The sequence below is a fragment of the Phyllostomus discolor genome, chromosome 4, assembly GCF_004126475.2.
Source record: "Phyllostomus discolor isolate MPI-MPIP mPhyDis1 chromosome 4, mPhyDis1.pri.v3, whole genome shotgun sequence".
Taxonomy (NCBI): Eukaryota; Metazoa; Chordata; class Mammalia; order Chiroptera; family Phyllostomidae; genus Phyllostomus; species Phyllostomus discolor.
In genome coordinates, this window is record NC_040906.2 from 160,128,558 (window position 1) to 160,144,122 (window position 15,565).

The 15,565-nt window shown below is 34.4% G+C and overlaps 1 protein-coding gene across 2 annotated transcripts in view; it reads right to left on the reverse strand.

The window, feature by feature from the left end:
• The window catches only part of ASCC3 (activating signal cointegrator 1 complex subunit 3), a 310,528-nt gene that overhangs the window by 119,922 nt on the left and 175,041 nt on the right, over positions 1–15,565 (reverse strand). For both annotated transcript variants that reach the window (XM_028508379.2, XM_036024518.1), the window contains exons 21-28: positions 14,210–14,435; positions 11,633–11,787; positions 9,177–9,275; positions 7,072–7,240; positions 6,286–6,506; positions 2,795–2,880; positions 361–527; positions 105–250 (exon numbers count right to left, since the gene is read on the reverse strand). In XM_028508379.2, the coding sequence (XP_028364180.1) occupies positions 105–250; positions 361–527; positions 2,795–2,880; positions 6,286–6,506; positions 7,072–7,240; positions 9,177–9,275; positions 11,633–11,787; positions 14,210–14,435 (1,269 nt within the window). The remainder of the gene's footprint in view (positions 1–104; positions 251–360; positions 528–2,794; positions 2,881–6,285; positions 6,507–7,071; positions 7,241–9,176; positions 9,276–11,632; positions 11,788–14,209; positions 14,436–15,565) is intronic.

The following is a 15,565-nucleotide window of genomic DNA, read 5'->3' on the forward strand; positions in this document are numbered from 1 at the left end:
TCATTTGCAGTTTTCACATTTAAGTTTATAATGTTATAGTGCCTCCTCACTGCAGCTACCTAAGTCACATTATCAAATGCCTGATTTATCAATCTTCGAAATACCTGACGAATATTGAGCCAGTCGGCAAGGTCTCTGGCATTAGCTAATGCAGTAGACAGTCCAACTATTCTAACAGGCTTTTCTGTGTGTGATGAGATGAAATTTGTTCGAGAGACAATGACTTCTAGAACAGGGCCTCTTTCCTCCCCTAGGAAATAAAAATAATACATATTAATCATTTTAACAAATCCTCATGCTGGCTGATGCAGGTACAAGAATCAAAGTTTGTAAAATGGCTTCAGATACAGTGGTACCCACCAAGGAGATGGATCTCATCTATGATGAGAATTGTGACTTGCTTTACATAGTTCCTATTTTGCCAGCTTCTGCTGACTCCATCCCACTTCTCTGGTGTGGTGACAATGAGGTCGGCTTTGGCAATGGATTTCATATCAGGAGTCACATCCCCTGTCAGTTCAATAACTCTGCAGAGGAATAGAAATGATCCCTTTAACTTTTCAGGTAACATATGACCTTGAAAAGGCAAAAATATATCTTTCAAAATAGTATTTTATAATGCTTAAGACACTTTATCTCCCTTTGATTTCTGAAATATTTTGTGACTTGAGTCCAAAATAAATTCCTTAAGCATTTTAAGATGATTTTCTCCCATAAAATGAAGGATGTATAAAGAATTCAAAATACTAACAATGTAACTTTTATGCTGATACAAAATGTGTCAGACTTAGCTGTGGTTATGTTTCTCTGCCCGATGTGAGTTATAGAGAGATGAGTTCAAACCTTCTTCTCAATATGCTGGAATAAAACCTTCCACTGAGGGCAACTATTGCCTTATTAAGATAAAAGGAGGTACTGATTAAGAATATGATTATGTATAAACTCCGTTTCTCAGACTGAAATTTTCTTTATAGATTATAGGCAGATTCAAACATATTAGGACATAAAGAAGAAAGCTGGGACAAATATATACCACCTCATTCTGAGCACTGTTTTATAGTGAGAAAGAGGGAAATTTGGAGGGAAACTCAAAATTAAAAAATATCACTAAAATTTTCACATGTTTTAAAAAGGGCAAGGTTAGCTACTCCTAGTGTAGTGTTCCCAAAGCTTTTACTTATTTTCATTCATTTTCTACTTTTACCTACTATTTTGAATATGTAATATATTCATATGTTTCAAAGAATATATAGTGAGTAGTCTCTGTAGCATGCCTAGTCTCTAGTCACCCAGTTCTCATTCTGAAGCATATTTGTATTTGTCACCATTTTGCAAAAACAAAGGTAGAATATTTTCTTTAACAGATTTTTAGCAGTATCTCTAGAGATTGTTCCTTCAATAAGAAAGAGCTCTTTTTATAGAGCATTTTGTACTGTGTGACTATACCATAATTTATTTAATGGACACTCGGGTTACCTAAAATCTTGCTATTAAAAACAATACAATGGATAATCTTGTGCAATATTTAAATATTGTTTAAAAAGTCACATACTTCAAATAATTTTTATTGCTTTGTAAATTATCTTGCCAATTAAAATATTTATATTAAATAAAAGAATTTTATTTTTTTGTTTGTGTTTTTGTTTTCTTTATTTTAATCATTGTTCAAGTACAGTTTTCTCCTTTTTACTCCTATTCCAGCCCACCCACCCATCCCTCCCTACTTCCCTCCCATTACCACCCTCCCTCTAGTTTTTGTCCATGTGTCCTTTAAATTTGTTCCTGTAAACCCCTCCCATTCTCCCCTGAAATTCCCTCTTCTCTCCCATCTGGTCACTGTCAGTCTGTCCCCTATTTCAGTGTCTTTGGTTATATTTTGCTTGTTTCTTTGTTTTGTTGTTTAGGTTCCTATTAAAGGTGAGATCATGTGGTATTTGTCTTTCACTGCCTGGCTTGTTTCCCTTAGCATAATGCTTTCCAGCTCCATCCATGCTGTTGCAAAGGGTAGGAGCTCCTTCTTTCTTTCTGCTGCATAGAATTCCATTGTGTAAATGTACCATAGTTTTTTGATCCATTCATTTACTGATGGGCATCTAGGTTGCTTCCAGCACCTAGCTATTGTAAATTGTGCTGCTATGAACATCGGGGTGTAAAGGTTCTTTTGTATTGGTGTTTTAGTGTTCTTAGGATAGAGTCCCAGCAGTGGAATTGCAGGGTCAAAAGACAGATCCATTTTTAAGAATTTTATTTTTTAAACTTAAAACAACAGAACTACTGATAACATTTTGGTAGTAGTTATATTATCTTCTTGTTAAATTGTATTTTTTCTGTTACAATTTACATCTCCTTTTTAAAACATCCTCCACCCCTTTTTCCCTGCAATCACCATACTGTTGTCCATGACCAAGAGTTTTTTCTTTTCCTTCCTTCCTCCCTACCTTCCCTTCCTTTCTCATTCCTTCTCTTCCTGCCCAACCCTTCCCTTTCTTTTTGCTTAATCCCTCCATCCTCACACCACACCGGGAGCTGTAAACCTGCTCTCCATGTATGAGTCTGCCTCTATTTTGCTTCCTAGTTCAGCTTGTTCATTACAACATTATGCTAAGTGAAATAAGCCAGCCAGAGAAAGACAAGTATCATATGATTTCACTTAAATGTGGAATCTAATGTACAATACCTTTAAATAAAACATAATGGAAATCACTGTAAAAGCATTTGTTTTATGCAAATCTTTTTATTGGTTGGTCCCTTTAGATTATTCAAAGCATACCTTTTGAAAAATATAAGAACTTACTTTTTACCAAGTTTTTCTTCTATTCTAATTTTCCAGTCATCCATTCTTTCACGTACGAGGGCTTTTAGGGGTGCAATATATACTGCCTAAAGGTGGGGGACAAAAAGACTCCCATAAAGAGTGTTTTTAAAATGCATCTTATATATTGAAAGACTTAAAATTTTAAATTAATGGGAAAAAGTCATTAACTTAATCTACATTTATCCAAAGACTGAAATATATAGTGCAGCATAATACTGACAGAAAATTTTAAGTATTTTAGCCCTGGCTGGTGTAGCTCGGTGGATTGAGCACAGGCTGCAAACCAGTGTCACAGGTTCGATTCACAGTCAGGGTACATGCCTGGGTTGCAGGCCACAGCCCCCAGCAACCGCACATTGATGTTTCTCTCTCTCTCTTTCTCCCTCCCTTCCCTCTCTAAAAAAAAATAAATAAATATTTTTTTTTAAAAAAGAAAATCTTAAGTATTTTGTAAAAAGTAACAGGTAATTTTTTAAAAACAATTTTATAGTAAAATTATCTTCTAACATAATGTGAAAAAATAAAACAATTATGAGACAATATATATTATTTAGAGAAAATTAGGGTTCAAATCAAAGTAAGTTTTCCTAGGATTATAATAAAAATTATCTTTAATTTTAAAATTCTGAAGAGAAATAATCTGTCTAAATTTTAATGTTGATCTTTATGGAATATGCCAGTGATGTGTATATTTTAGGTGTTAAAAAAATACAAGTAGTCCTAATAATCAAATTTACAGATTATTCACAAAAATAATTCTTTTCTTTCTAAAAGGTTTCAAATTTACAGTAGAGCTCTACTAGTATATTAACATATCACCTAATGGACCAATAATCACATAATATACTGAGAAGTAGGAAAACTTTAAGCAGGGAAGAAAAGTCACTGGAAGTCACTAAAAAAGGAAGTTAAAACATTTCTGAAACATTTCTGATCATACAATCAGAAAAATGGTACACAATTCCAATCACAACATATAAATTTACTTACTTAAAATGTTTTTAAACTGTACTTTGTATTTTGAGAACACTTAAAATCAATACTTGTTTGACTTGCCGTGTAATTTTACATTATATAATGATATGGTCACTTAGCGAAAAGTGGAATAAAAGCTACCTCAACATTTCCTGTGTATAATCAAACTATATGTGGAAAAACCAGGACTTCCTTTCAAGATGGAGGTATAGGTAGGTACACTTTGCTTCCTTGCACAACCAAAAGAAAGACAACAAATTTAAAAACAAAAATCAACCAGAACTGCCAGAAAATTGAACTGTATAGAAGTCTGACAACCAAAGAGTTAAAGAAGAAACATTTATCCAGACTGGTAGGAGGGCTGGAGATGGCAGCTGGGGAGGAGAGAACAAGCATGAAGTCGACAGTTGGTTGTCCCACATTCACGTGTGAATAAACCGGGAGGAACAACTGGGGAGTAAGACAGACCACACAACCCAGGGTTCCAGCACAAGAAAAAAAAAAGCCTCCAAACCTCTGGCTGTAAAAACCTGTGGGGACTGCAGTGGTGGGAAAAACTCCCAGCCTCACAAGAGAGTTCCTTGGAGAGACTCACAGGGTCCTATAATGTACACAAATCCACCCACCCAGGAATCAGCACCAGAAGGGCCCAATTTGCTTATGGGTAGTGGAGGAAGTGACTGAAAGCTTATTGAGAGCTGAGCAAGCAACATTGTTCCCTCTCTGACCACCCCCCCCAACACACATACAGTGACACAACGGAGTGATATGGGTTGCCCTACCCTGGTGATTAATTACCTGAGGCCCTGTTCTTTACAATGCAACAGGTGCATCAAAACAAAAAATATGGTCCAAATGAAAGAACAGATCAAAGCTCCAAAAATAGAACCAAGCAATGAACAGAGAGCAGACTTATCAGATGCAGAGTTCAAAACACTGGTAATTAGGATGCTCACAGAAATGGTTGAGCATGGTCTCAAAATAGAGGAAGAAGTGAAGGCTATGTAACATGAAATAAAGAAAAATGTATAGAGAACCAATATAATGGGAAGGAAACCAGGACTCCCACATCAACGATTTGGAACAAAAGGAAGGAATAACCATTTAACCAGAAAAGAATGAAGAAATGAGAATTCAAAAAAATGAGGAGAGGCTTAGGAAACTCCAGGACATCTTTAAACATTCCAACATCCGAACCATAAGGGTGCTAGAAGGAGAAAAGGAAGACCAAGAAATTGAAAACTTATTTGAACAAATAATGAAGGAGAACTTCCCTAATCTGGTGAAGGAAACAGACTTCCAGGAAGTCCAGGAAGCTCAGAGAGCCCCAAAGAAGATGGACCCAAGGAAGCACACACCAAGGCACATCATAATTATGTTACCCAAGATTAAAGAGAAGGAGAGAATATTAAAAGCAGCAAGAGAAAAGGAGACAGTTACCTACAAGGGAGTTCCCATAAGGCTATCAGCTTCTTTCTCTAAAGAAACCTTGCAGGCAAGAAGAGGCTGGAAAGAAGTATCCCAAGTCATGGAAGGCAAGGACCTACATCCAAGATTACTCTATCCAGCAAAGCTATCATTTACAATGGAAGGGCAGATAAAGTGCTTTCCAGATAAGGTAAAGTTAAAGGAGTTCATCACCAAGCCCTTATTATATGAAATGTTAAAGGGACTTATCTAAGAAAAAGAAGGTCAAAAATACAAACAGTAAAATGGCAACAATCTCAGAACTATCAACAACTGAACCTAAAAAAACAAAACAAAACAAAAACAAACGAAGCAAACAATTAGAACAGGAACAGAATCAAAGAAATGGAGATCACATGGAGGGTTATCAGTGGGGAGGGGGAAGAATGGGGGAAAATCTACAGGGAATAAGAAGCATAATTAGTAGGTGCAAAATAGACAGGGGGAGGTTAAGAATAGTATAGGAAATGGAGAAGCCAAAGAAATTGTATGTACAACCCATGGCATGAACTAAAGTGGGGGATGCTGGTGGGAGGTGGAGTACAGGGCAGAGGGGAATAAAGGGAAGAAAAAAATGGGACAACTGTAATAGCATAATCAATAACATATTTTTAAAAAATCCTGTATTTGGTGAAGTACTCTATTTGTATTTCCTCCATAGCCAAAGACTCTGGATTGTGAATCATTATATATCTTATAATTCTGGCTGTGAATTAGGTATCTTACAATGAAAATGCTGATAAAATATAGGTATTTTATGATGAGGAAAGGCTATGTGAGTACCAATATGTATATAAAAACCAAACTAGAGGACTCCAGCATTTAAAGTAAATTTTCTTGTGGCCAATTATTTTAATATTAATCTCTTCCCACCCAAACCTGACTACCAACTAGAAAAATTTCCTAGAAGAGTTTTAGAAGAGCCACTCATTGAGTCCTGCTAGTATTTTTAGAACCAGCTAGTACACAGATTATGAAATGCCTTTTCTAACTGAATGTAAACATGTGACTTTTTTTTTCACACACACCTTTGAAGTAGGGTACTTGTTGAAGACTCTGAAAATGGCTAATTCAGCTGCAACAGTCTTCCCCGATCCAGTGGGTGCTCCAAGTAGGACATTACAGTCTGTGTGATACAGTGTATGAAATATCTGTGTCTGTACAGGGTTAAAATGGCTAAAGTTGTACAGTGCTTCATATGCTTCACAGTCCAAAGCCGTGACCGGTAGAGGCTGAAGATCCAGTAATTCTGAAAATACACATCAGGTATTGTTAATAACTGGAAAGTATGCACAATACTGAGTATTGCATCATAGGATTAAATTAGAACAAAGCTTTATTCTTTAGAGAGAAAAAAGCTTAACATGAATTCTTATATACTAGTTACAGATCTTTTCCCCCCTATTATCCATGTATAGTATCGACCCACTGGACACTTTGGGGGGAGTTCCCCATACGCCAACGACAATGCCATCTTTTTTTCCCAATTAGGAAAGTAATTTGAATGACAGGTGTAAAAAATGTGTATGTTATAGAACAAAACTAAATGTACTCCAATTTGTAGAAAAATGAAAGTCATTCACAAACTTCAGTATTAGAATGTTTACTATCACAAATTACTTTTGGTTGGTTAGACAACTGACTAGAGTGGTCAAGTGAACTGCTGCTCTAGGTAATGGAAATCAAATTAACTTGAATTATTATGAGTTAGATTTTGATTCTGATTCCAATGACTTTAAAGCACAGGCACTTTTCAACATTAACTAAAACAATTTTGGAAAATCAACGATTCAAATTACTATTCAATATGTTACCTGTATGGGGAGGATGCCTCTCTGGCAGAATCAGATGTTGAAAGTTGATAATGCACACAGCTTCAGCTCCTAACCATCTATCGGACACTGCTCGGATGTAGTATTGGGAAGGCAAAGGTTCAAAAATAGGGATTGTAAACACCAGCAGTTGAGCTTCTTTACTAATGACCTAATGTGAAACAAAGTCTAAAATGAATATAGATATTCTAATATCATAAAGATCTTATTAGTCTATTGTTAAGACAATGGTATCTAAAACAATATAAACTACAGATAAAGAAAATATCTTGGATTTCTAAATAGTTGAGATAATCAAATACTTTAGAAACTTGTGGACGGTTCCTTTCTGACGATACCTGGTATAACAGAAGGTAAAGTTATACTCAATTAACAATATTCACAAAGTATTCATCATAAATTAATGGGCTAGTAATTTGATATTTTTTTAAAGATTGCTTGATTGTTTAGAGAGAGGGGAAGGAAAGGAGAAAGAAGGGGAGAGAAACATCAATGTACGGTTGTCTCTTGCACGTCCCCAACTGGGGACCTGGCCTGCAACCCAGGCATATCGTGCTCTGACTTGGAATTGAACAGGTGACCCTTTGGTTTTCGAGGCTGGGCTCAATCTGCTAAACCACATCAGCCAGGGTTAATTTGACTTTTATCAGAATTTCCCAAACTTTACTCATTCAATTACTTAATTGTATAATTTTTATTTAATATTTTTCTTTATCGTATTTTGCTATGTGTAATGTGCAATTTTTTGCCCAAATCTTTGATGGAAAAATAAGGATGCACATTATTCATGGGTAGTACTAATTCCCTATCTATATAAATGTTTTTAATTTTCTTATTTATGTTTATGTGTTAAATGTATAACTCTAGAAAGCAATAATGATATCCATATACATAATACATATCAATATTGTATTATTTTGCATATGGAATATGATAATTGGTTTTGTTTCTACATATAACTAAATAAAAGTTGAATTTAAAAATTAAAACAAAAGATTTTTTTCCTGACAGTGTGGGCCCAAAACGTGAGGGCATATAATACACAGGAGCCCATTATACATGGCAAAATACAGTAGATGATTTTATTAAGTGTAAAAACAAAACCATTTGGCATAATAGAAGGTAATTACGAAGACAAATGCAATGGAAACAAAACATTGCTATGAAATTCTGCTGCCCACTAAGGCTCCCAGCCTGAAGCTTTCTTTCTCTTTGGGAAAAAGAGAAATTAGAACTGAAGCATCTGAGTCAGGCATGCTAGCATCAAATTGAGCCTTTCTCCTGGGATTTATAGAGAATTCCAAAAAGGAATGCCTTATTTGATGGTTACAGTTTTTTAATGATATCTGAATAGTAAAAGTTGTGAAATGTTAATTTGAAACTTACCTATCATGAATTGATGGGCCCATTTAAGACTCTCACTCTGCTATGTCAGGGGTCCCCAACCTGCTCTGTGCTCATTCCCGCCACCACACAGCAGGATGTGAGCTTGAATGTCATGGGCTTGAATCATCCGGAAACCATCCCTCCCTAATCCCTGCCTGTGGAAAAATTGTCTTCCACCACGAAATTGGTCCCTGGTGCCCAAAAGGTTGGGGATTGTTGTACTCTTGCCTTTTTGAACTTTCATTTCCCATCCCCCTTTTCCTCCTATCTTTTTGTCACTGTATTTATTTAAATAAAGCTGTATTTTGCATTTAAAATTGTTTTCAAAATCACATTGTGATATAATACTATTTAGTACAGTGTTTATATAGCACCCAAAGTTATTATTATTTTCTCCTTATTAATTTAATTGATTTTTATATTATATATCCCACCTATTTGACATATTTCACCCTTCTGGAAGTCATGACTTAAGCAATGATAAAGATTACAATTCAATTTTTCAAACTAAGATCACACTGAATATTACCAATACTGTAACATTTAATTGTTTTCTTTTAAAACCACAGGGAAATATAAAAAAAAAATACAGCACTAATGACAGTACAAATTATAGAGAAATAAGTAAAAGCAGAAATTGTTAGTTTATACTTTCTATTTATGATAGCAACATAAGCATATAGCCATACATAGACGTTTACCTGTTTTTTAAGAACTAGAAAATACTCTGAATGATAAATATGATCATTTGAAGGATCTTCTACCCAAATCCACCAGGGTTCTCCTACTGTCCCATGGACCTAGAAGAAAAATAGTATCCTTATACTATGTATATTGTAACTCAAGTAAGGAATATACACACTGTTGTTTGTATATCCAGCACCCACTGTTTTTAATAGCTTTGTTGATATATCAAAGTTTTCATTTAGAGTATACAGTTCAGTGGTTTTAATATATCTACAAAGTTATACAATCATCTCTGTAATCTGATTTTGGAACATTTTTATCATGTTGAAAAGAAAACTCATACCCCTTATCAGTCACTACCTATCTTTCCACATCTCCCCAACTTCTAACCCTTGAGAACCACTATCTACTTTCTTCCTCTACAGATCTGCCTGTTCTGGACATTTCATATAAATCATTTAATATGTGATCATTTTATATGGAATGATTTAATATGTGTTTTTATAACTGGCTTCCTTCACTTACTGTAGTGCTTTCAAGGTAATTCATTATTATAGTACACATCAGTACTTCACTTCTTTTTACACAAATAATATTCTATTAAATAAATGAAATACCATCTTTCATATATTTATTCCTCTTCCTCTCTTTTTTTTCCTAACAAAGCCCAGCCTTACTCAGTATTCATCTCTCAAGTGACTCAGGAGAAGGTGACCTCATTTCCTAGAATAGTTTTGATTAGATAAGGCAATCAGCTATGGCACCCCCTCCCCCTTATAACAGGTTGCAGTAAAGGACAGATACCCAACCAATACTGGCTCAACTAGACCAAAGAAGAGGTCTTACAGTCCATGCTTCGGGCTGGTGCAGTGAGGTGTTTCCCTCTCTTTATATATGAACAAAGAAGCATGAAAATATTTGACAAGTAGCTAAAAGTGTCAGGAGAGCAAAAGGATGCAAAGATCCTAAGCCCTGAATGACATGATTAAACAGAAGACTCAGTCATCTTTGGGGCCTATTCTACCTGTAGACATTTTATTGTGAAAGATAATGTATTTTCTTCTTTAATAGTTTGAGAGAAGTCATGCTTTTTATTCTTGCAGCCAAGAGCATTCTAACTAAGAGAGTTAATTATAAAAACAATTAAATGCTCCTTTTTACTGGTAAATTAAGCCAAATTATGAGAGACTTACTGTGGATAATGACAGAAGAAATTATGTAAAAACATATGAAACTTTATGAGTTTCAAAAACCTCTTAAATATAAAACTCGAAATATAAGTTTATGGTTAACTATGATTTTATATTTTATGTTAAATCAAAAATATTTTATTTAAATATTAAATATAATTTTATATCATCTGTTCCTCACAGAAATTCTGTGAGAAAGATTATTATTATTATTACAATGCTTACAGATGAGGAAACTGAAGAAACTAAAGGTGATGACACTTTAAGGCCATGGTAGATTTGTGTTAGGACTCTGGCTGTGTAATTTTAGAGCATGTTTTGAATAAAATTCATTTACATTAAAGATGTACTAATGTCATATAAATCAAAAGGTATTTGTATACACTTAACTAGATCTTATACTAATCATGTAAAGTACATATACTACAATTACTGACTTACTTGTCTTCCTCCATTGGTTTCTTGAAAGAAAGGAGTGAATCTTATTTGCATATCTATGACTCTACTATACTTTCTGCATAATAAGTGGTACAAAAATAGACCTTAAGAAATATTGACTGCAGAAGAAGAAAACCCAGAGTGAATATTGACATGTGTAATAACATCTATAAACAGAAACAGGTAAAAACAGAAACAGGAATGTGATGGGGGCCAAGGAAGACATTTTCAAGCACTATGTATAGTACTGAATGTTCAGAGAAGTAAAGAAAGTAACCATGAAAAGTCCATTTATTATGGCAACCAGTCAGTCTTTGGTGATCCTCGAATGAAGTAGTAGTTTCAGCAGGAAAGAAACAGGTGACCAGGAGGAAATGCAGAATAGTCTTTCTACAAGCCTAATGTTAAAGAAGAGAACGATAACATCAGGATTTAAACAGAGCTCCTTTAATATGGAGAATCTTGAATTTTTAGTAGGCTAAAATGACAGTAATCAGAGATGGCAAAAACAAAAACAACAGAGAAAATGAAAGAAGACAGAATTAAGCAAAGTCCCAATGCAGTTGAATTCACTAAATGAATGTTCAATGTTGAGATTTCAGGTTTCCCAGAAGTTCTGAAGAGGTTTCATGGTTACCATATTAATATATCATACCACACATTTTTCTTGATGAAAGTATTAGTACAATGTTTTAAATGAATCTTTATATATATGTATACACACACACACATATATTTGAGAGAATTTTCTAAATGCCTTAAGGACAGATGTAAGGAGGTAGAGTTGAAGCTGCAGCAGAGACATTTTTGCTTAACACTGAGACAGGCATTTTCACTTCTACCTGATCATTCCAAGTGAAATCAGCACAGACACTGAGTGTCACACGGAGTACAGTCCGTGTGATGGGCTGAATGGAAGCTTCCATTGTAACAGAAGGAATTTGATGAACACATTGTTTGACCTTGAGTCCAATATTCACATGATGCAGCATGTGACCTGCAAGGAAAACATCACATAGAAGAAATGTGTCCAACAAAATAAAAGCAATATAATCTGACTTGTAAATGGGATTTCAGAGAGGGTGATTTTATTGCTTGTTTTATGATTTGCTATGTAGAATAGTTGACATTCTTGACCTGGCATGTTTGAATATTTTGTAATAGTTAACTTGAATTAGCAATTCATAGCTCTGAAAACCAGTATGAAGGTTTCTTCAGCTATTAATAGGGTTCTTAAAATTACTGAGACTTAATAGTGTTTAAACTACTATAAACAGTTCTTTTTTTCCAGTTAGTTTATGACACATTATAAAAATATTTAGTGTTTTTTTGAAAATAGCCATTAATTTATTCAAGGTCTATTTCAGAACTTAATACCCATGATGAGAAATGCTTTAATAATAACACATAACTCATCCATCCATACCCATTTCCAAAAAACAAAGATAAAATATTAAATATGGTCAATCTGGCACAAAATTAACTGCTTACACATATTTTCATAAATGATCAGATTCTAAAATACAGATATGTATGTGAGGCCCAGGGTGGGTTAGGGAGTCACAAATAAATGTGACTTACTATGAACATTTTCCTATGCTAGTCCAAGTAACTAAAAAGGAATAGGTTACATACACACACACACGTGTGTGTGGGTGTATATATATATATATATATATATATATATATATATATATAAACACATATATAATTTTATTTTTCAATTACAATTTACATTCAATATTTTTTGTATTAGTTTATAGTATTAATATATCTTATATGTCTTGGTTCTTCATAATACAATTTTTTAAAGAACATTTGTGAATAAATCAAATGTTTTATATTCATCCAAACTTGAAACCAAAGCATTCCTCCTTATTTTGATAACACATTTATAAGTCAAGTCAAAGAACATGTACAAAGGACCCATGGACAAAGACAATGGGGTGGGGATCGTCTTTGGGAGTGGGGGTTTGATGGGGCAGGGGAGAGAGTAGTGGGGGAAAAATGGGAACAACTGTAACTGAACAACAATTAAAAAAAGAAATGGTACAATTCAAAAAAAATTTATATATGTTACCCCAACATGAATACTCTCTTCTGTAGTTAATATCCTTAATTTCTCTCTATTCATATCAGTGCCTCCCTTCTGTCTTAGACATATTCTTCTTACTACAAGTGAGATGACTATCTCAGCCTCTCTTCACATCTTTGGACCTTTTGCCAGTAGCAATCCTCCCTCTTATTTTTCTTCAGCCTGACTCCCTAAATGAGTAGTAGCTACTCATTTAGAATCTGAAATATTACCTAGTCAAAGCATTATATGTTTGTCCAATTAAATATTAAAATACATGGAAATGTATGTAGGAATAATTTTTCAATATTATGTGAAAAACCTTGTTAATTCTTATTATTTAGAGCTGCGATTCTATATGTAAAACACTCAACAGTGTGACAACTTAAATTCCATTTAACTGCTAATTCTTTTGAGCGACGTCATAAAATTTGGAGGGAGTTCTATTAGAATTTAGATAAATGAAAAAAATTCATACGCAAACCCTCCATCCCCTTAAATTCACCTCCTGGCTGCCTACCACTAGCTATCCTGCTCTCCATCTATGAGTCTGTCCCCATTTTCCTCGTCAGTTCAGTCTGTTCATTATAGTCCACGTATGAGTGAAATCATATGGTATTTGTCTTTCTTTGACTGGCTTATTTCACTTAGCATAATATTCTCCAGATCCATCCATAATGTCACAAAGGGTAAAATTTTCTTCTTCTTTTTACAGATGAGTAGAACTCTGTTGTGTAAATGTTCCAGTACTGTTTTATCCACTCATCTACCGATGGACATGTGGGCTGCTCATGGGCATGGACAACAGTGTGGTGATTGCTGCAGTGAGGGGACTATAAGGAGACTAAAAGGTAATGTAAAAAAATTCAATAAAGATTAAAAGTAAAAAAATAAAATAAATTAAACAATAAAACAAAAAAAGAAAAGAAAAAGAAACCAGGTGGGATGGGTGGAACTCACATGCATTCCATGTGGATAAGTGAGTGCAAAATGTCAGACATTGGTAAGTAGACCATATTTTTGTGAACTGAGGTAAAAAGGGAGGGAAGAACCAAGGAGGTACTAAATACCAGGAAATATCTGAGGCACTCAGTACTCAGGAGGCCTCATTTGACAGGACAGATGCCCACTGAAAACCCAGAATTCAGGCTGTGTGAACCCCCACCCAAATTGTACCAGATCCTAAATGTGTTAGCCTCCCCAATGCTTTTGCCTTGTTCCTCACTGCATATTTTACACTGACTGAATAAAGCATATGTGAAAATTCACAATACTTATTTTATATCTAGTAAAATATTTTATGTGCACAGAACAACACATTTAAACATTTTTGCTTCCTTCTTACCTATTTCATCTTTTCTCATGTCTTTCAGCTTATCCACAGTAAGATTTTTCTCTTCTAATCTTGTTAGAATGTGTGGTGGTAAGACTGAAAACTGTCTCAAAGGGCTAGCCCAACCCCAGAGCCTCTTGTCTATGACTTTACTGAGATTCAGGAGCCTGTAGGTCATGGCAGGCCAACGTTTCCTCAGAGCAATTTCAAAGAGAGCACGGACAATTCTAGCTGCATTCTGAAGAATAAAAAGGGGAGATTGGTGGTTAGGTAACATGGGCTTTTAAACCTGTCAATACATTTATTATTCAGACTCAGTTTCAAGAGAAGTATGTTAAGGTGCATCCTTTAATTGTGGGCAACATCTATTCTCATATACACCTAATTATCTTTATTATTTCTATATAAAAATAACTAGGTCCTTCATTTGTATGTGGATGTTATCCTGTTTAACTTTCAGAGGGTAGCCTTATTTCCAAGTTCTTAGGAAACTCCAACCTATACCCTCTAAATGGGAATAAAGCAGGAAGAGAAAAAAGGCACACAACGCATTTAGGGGGCTGTTGAGGCCACCTGAAATATAACAGTCTAGTATAGTGGTAAGATTAAATTTACAAGGCTACTTAGAGAAATAAGGAAGACTCTGGGACACAGTCAGGGAGAACAATTGGTGAGAGAAGGGTGACAGAGGAAATACTGATAAATGCAGCTGTCCATATTAATGACTTCCTATAGACTAAGCAGTATGTTAACTGCTTTATATATACACCATCTGTTTACTCTTTGTAACAACTGCATTTGATTGGTCCTGATAATATAATTTTATAGATAAAGATACTAAAGCTTGGTGAGGTTAATAATTTGACCAAGGTCACATAGCTGGAATCAGAGTATCTATTCAAAGGCAGATCTAAACAATTGCAAACGTAACTCCAGGATTCTAAATTCAGTGGTCTGAAAATAATTTCATTAATAGACATATAGAAAGTTATGATTGAAGACATTTTCCCCATCTGTACAGTTAGTTTCCATTTGTTTTGCCTCCTTTCCTCTATCATTAATTAACACTGAAGATTGTTTTTAAAATCATGAACTTGGAGATACTTTATAATATCTAATGATATCTGTATATGAAAATAAAGAATGTTAAATCTGGTCAAAATCATAAAAAGAGTAAAGATTTTAAATAGCAAGCAGATGACCCAACTTAAAATTATGATGGTAAGAGTTAGGGACTTTAGTTTTACATTTTATATGAAATGTGTATTTGTCTTTTGACAAATCAATTATTTTTTTTCAGTGTTAGAAATGTAAGAAAAGATATGGTATTTAGAGCTATAAGGACAGTTCTGATATTCATTAATAAAA